Source organism: Oryzias melastigma, unplaced genomic scaffold (assembly GCF_002922805.2).
Source record: "Oryzias melastigma strain HK-1 unplaced genomic scaffold, ASM292280v2 sc00299, whole genome shotgun sequence".
Lineage (NCBI taxonomy): Eukaryota > Metazoa > Chordata > Actinopteri > Beloniformes > Adrianichthyidae > Oryzias > Oryzias melastigma.
The window spans coordinates 73,964-78,733 of record NW_023416912.1 but is presented as its reverse complement, the minus strand read 5'-3'; the positions used below and the strand labels follow the sequence as shown (position 1 = coordinate 78,733).

The following is a 4,770-nucleotide window of genomic DNA, read 5'->3' as shown; positions in this document are numbered from 1 at the left end:
GAATGTGGAAAATAAATCTAAAGGTGTACAAAAAATCTAAAAGAAATAATTTTTAAAAAGTGTACAAAAATTATATTTATTTGTAATATCTTGTGTGCTTTGTTACTAGTGTGTAACACTGTGGAGAATTCCTTAACAACATGTAAGCTAACTTGTGGAAAACTCCTCTCTAAAATTTGACTTACATCATTATTATGACCCTTGACATGTTAAAGGTCATGATAATATCTGTCACTGAAATTTAATATTGATAAACATTTTGGATTTGGTGATTTAATGGATCATTCTGTTTTCAGGGGTACCATTTATTTTGTGTTTAAGGTGAAAAAAAACAAAATAATTACTGACGCTCTCATGGAGTACTTTTACTGTGAGGAGTTGTACTATAAACAGTAAAAATGTATCCATCCTTTTCAATCAAATCTTGGTTTTTACACTGCAAAAACCTTAATCAAATCAAAAACCAAAGTAGAAAAATGTTGCATTTATCTTCCTCGCCTGAAGGAATCATAACTTACAGTTTGATTAGATTCAGATTATAATTGTCGTCCTCTTCTTTGCCTCGGGGCTTCATAATATACAGAAAAATGTGTCCGTTGTTTCTACCTATCCTCTGATGACATCATAATCAGCGTTTTCTTTTTATTTGACTCAAAACTTTACTGTACCTTCACTCCAAAACTGGCCATTTCTACCCTCAAACAATCAGCAAACGCCTCCAGGCCCCTCTTGGACACGCTGTAGGCCGCCATGTTCAGGCAGTGGAAGAAGGCGAAGATGCTCGACACGAACACCATCCGACCTTCAGATGAACACGCTGTTATCTATGGTAACGCCGAACAAAACGTGACGGCAGAAGCTGCCGATTGAGCACCTTTGGCGGCGCGAACCAGAGGCAGGAAGGCGATAGCGGTCCGGATGGCGCCGAACAGGTTGATGTCCGCCATGCTGTGGAAATCCTCCACGTTACTCCATTCGATCTCGGCCCAGTCCGAGACCCCGGCATTGTTCACGACGGCCCACAGACCTGACAGAAGAGAAGGTTTTTTTTAAATTAATTAACCTGTTCAGGTCCACATGACCCGTTTTAAAGGGGTGGGCCCATTTTGACCCAAATACAATATTAAAGGAGGTAGTTTTTTTGTACTTATGTGTGTCAACCCATACAATACTGACGAAATAAGACAATTAAATGTTAATGCATTCTTTATTTTGTAACCATCAGATTTGCCCATTTTATCGATTGTTTTTATTTTTTTTTAATGTTAGAGTTAAAAAAACTACTATCATTAAGTGTTTAAAGTAAGCTTCAAATAAATAAATGGCAAAAAAAAAAAGTTTTTTAAACTTCAAAATAAAAGCCGATTTAAACAAAGTTGGTAGAAAAATAGCTAACTCTACATCACAAATTAGATGTTTTTGAACTTTGTTTTTTGTCTTTAATGGTGTCCCATACTAACATTCTTCTACCTGACTCTCACTTTCTATGGTAAATGATAAGATGAAGATACTTTCAGATAAATGTACTTAATTGATCCCAGCTTGAGAAATGTGCATGCTGGGAAATGTTAGATGTTATTGAACTTGTTTTTTGTCCTTAATGGTGTCCCATACTAACATTCTTCTACCTGACTCTCACTTTCTATGGTAAATGATAAGATAAAGATACTTTCAGATAAATATACTTAATTGATCCCAGCCTGAGAAATGTGCATGCTGGGAAATGTTAGATGTTATTGAACTTGTTTTTTGTCCTTAATGGTGTTCCATACAAACAGCCCTCTTCCTAACTCACTGTTCTTGCACAAACAAAAGCTTTTTTTAAAAATAAAGCTGATGACGATGAAACATTAGATGCGTTTGAACCTTTTTGTCCCTAATAGTGTTCCATACCAACAGCCCTCTTCCTGTTTCTCACCTATTTTGGACAGATTTCAGATGTTTTTAAACTTTATTTTTTGTCCTTAATGGTGTTCCATACTAACATTCTTCTATCTGACTCTCCCTTTTCTATGTGAAATGTTAAATGTCATTGAACGTTTATTTTTGTCCTCATCAGTGTTCCATACTAACAGCCCTCTTCCTGATTCTCACCTTTTTACTGGTATGTTTCAGATGTTTATGAACAGTTTTTATAATTAAGAGAGTTCCATACAGCAACCTTCTTCCTGACTTGACTTTTTTGGGCAAGTTTTAGATGTTTCTGAATTCTTTTTTGTCTTTAATGGTGTTCCATACTAACAGCCCTATTTCCGACTCAACTTTTTTTTCGGCAGATTTTAGATTTTTTTTTTAACTCTGATTTTTGTCCTTAATGATGTTCCATACTAACAGCCCTCTTCCTGACTCCCACCTTTGCTGAGCAGGTCTTAGATGTTTCTGAACGTTTTTTTTTAATGGTCCATTCTACTAGCCCTCTTCCTGACTCTCACCTTTCTCTGGCAGATGTTGGGCATTTCTGAAATCTGTTTTTTGTCCCTAACAGTGCTCCATACCAACAGCCCTCTTCCTGACTCTCACCTTTCTCGGGCAGGTTCTCCTGGACCGTCTTCTTGGCCCGCTGCACCTCTTCCTCTTTGGTGACGTCCAGCTTCAGAACCTTCAGATTACCGGAGCTCTCCCGGATCAGGTTCTGAGCTCCCTCCCCGTCTGGAGACAGACACCCCGCGAAAACCACAAACCCCTTTTGGTCCAAAGCTCCAGCCAGCTGGTGTCCGAAGCCGCTGTCGCAGCCCGTGACCAGCACAGCCCGGCCGACGCCGTCCACGCCTCCGCGGCGGTTTACGCGAGCCAGCAGCTTGAGGAGGACGAAGACCAGCACGGCGGTGATGGGGACGGTGCTGATGAACTGAGCGAGGAAGAAGAGCAGGTTCATCTCGGCGTGGAGCTCTCCGTCTGTCCGCCGCCGTCAGCTGAGGCCGCACTTATACCGACTGCGGTGACGGCGGGATTAGTTCAAGGCTTCATGTGACGTGAAAGGGACCGTTGTTGGAAGAAACCTTTATCATGTGGTTTTCTCTCATGACAGCTTCAGATAATGAAGACTTCTATTGAACTCAACTGTTAGCTTGATTTCATCTGGAATTACTACATTATTTCTAAAAAAAAAAAGCCACATTTGTTAAATTAAAACTCTTTCATCAACCATGTTTTACAAAACAGATTTTTTGATTTTTTTTTGCTTTAAAAGTCCATTTTTCACCATTAATTGGGCTATATTTTCTCATCAACTGTTTTTATTCGTGCTATTCAGAAAAAGATCTTTTATAACCAGGGAAGTGATTCAAAAATACTCGAGTTACGAGGAATTTAGTTTTGGTTTCCGTCATGCGGTTTTACCAAAAGTTCACCAGACGGCAAAACAAATATTACGAAATTGTCTAAAGTGTCTTTGTGTGGAAGAGAGGAGCTTTCCAAGAACCTCCAAGATCAAATCTGTTTCTGTTCCCAGAGAACTTTTATTATTAATCAGATTCTTTGGATTAACAGTTTTTTTCTTTTTTGTTAGCAGACAAACATGATTCAACTTTCTCAAACTCACTTTTAAACACAACTTGAGACTTTAAGGTCGTTTTGAAACAAACCCCCAAAAATTGTCTTCATAGAAGTTTGAGTTAAAGCCATAGACCGTTTATAAGAACTGGACATAACAAGTGTTCAGGGAACCGCCTTACTTTTGGCCCTCGTGAAATCAGGCTGGCGCCTTCGCCGTCACTTCCTGACACGTCTACCGTCACATTTTTAGAGGATCTACTGTCGCCAATCATGATTGTTCAAAGTCCACACTTCTTCCAATGAAAGCAGATCGGGGGAATCTGTCAATCAAATGTTGGAGGCGGGGCCAGCTGGAGCTATGCCTTTAACAAGGCATCTGATTGGCTGTTTTATACCTTGAAATAACCATTTATTTCTCAATGGAAGTCTGTGGGACTTTGGTCGCGGGTACTTCCTGTTGCGGGGGTGAGGGGTTGAACAGACCATGAAGCTCTTCACTTTCTCGTCCGAGCTGACATCCAGCTCAAACCCGTATGGTGGAGCGTTGTTTGACACTTTTATCTAGCAGCGGTGAAGATTCACGCTAGCAAGACACAAAGGTATCATAATCAGACGGGGGCGGGACAAAAAGCCACGCCCCCTCAGAGGAGATTTTGGAAACAGAGGCTTAAGATCAACATGAAAAATGGCTTTTTAAGACATTTAGGTTGTTAGATTTTGGTTAAAAACGTCATAATCATAATTAAAACACTACTGGGAACTATTTTTTTAAATAAAAAAAATTACCATGGGGTGGATTTTAAGTCCACAAAAACACTCACAGATGTGAAAAACGCCCTAGATTCCTTGGAGATCCTAGAGAGGTGGGTTGTCGCGGACAAAAAATAGTTTTCAATAATTTAGACCGAACCGGGGGAGTGTTTGGAACACTATGAACTGCGCTTTTATTTCGGAGGGAACCGCCATCCAAATTTAGCAAATCACGAGAAGACTCAATAAAACAGTTTTCAGCTGATTTTTTTGGTCATAGCCAACAGGCTAGCATGCGTCCCGTAAACGTGCCCCTACTGGGGGTACAACAGAACTATTAGGCATGTTCACACAGGTGCATCCATGGTTACAAACGTAGAGAAACACTTTCAAGATGATAAAAAACTAAGACTATTTCCAAATTCCCCTTGAATCACTTCTCCTAGTTCTTACGAAAAACTAGCGTGCTCACTAGAATAGCGAATATAGACCACAGTGCATTACGGTCGAACAAAAAAATGTAAT

General features: G+C 39.8%; 1 protein-coding gene across 1 annotated transcript in view; it reads right to left on the bottom strand.

Annotated features, from left to right (window-relative positions):
• Window positions 1-3,141, bottom strand: part of zgc:113142 (uncharacterized protein LOC503524 homolog) — a 5,279-nt gene extending 2,138 nt beyond the window's left edge. Inside the window, exons 1-3 of the mRNA XM_024264928.2 lie at window positions 2,521-3,141; window positions 875-1,027; window positions 669-802 (exon numbers count right to left, since the gene is read on the bottom strand). Coding sequence (XP_024120696.1) covers window positions 669-802; window positions 875-1,027; window positions 2,521-2,875 — 642 coding nt within the window. The 5' untranslated portion in view covers window positions 2,876-3,141. The remainder of the gene's footprint in view (window positions 1-668; window positions 803-874; window positions 1,028-2,520) is intronic.
• Between the last annotated feature and the right edge of the window lie 1,629 nt (window positions 3,142-4,770).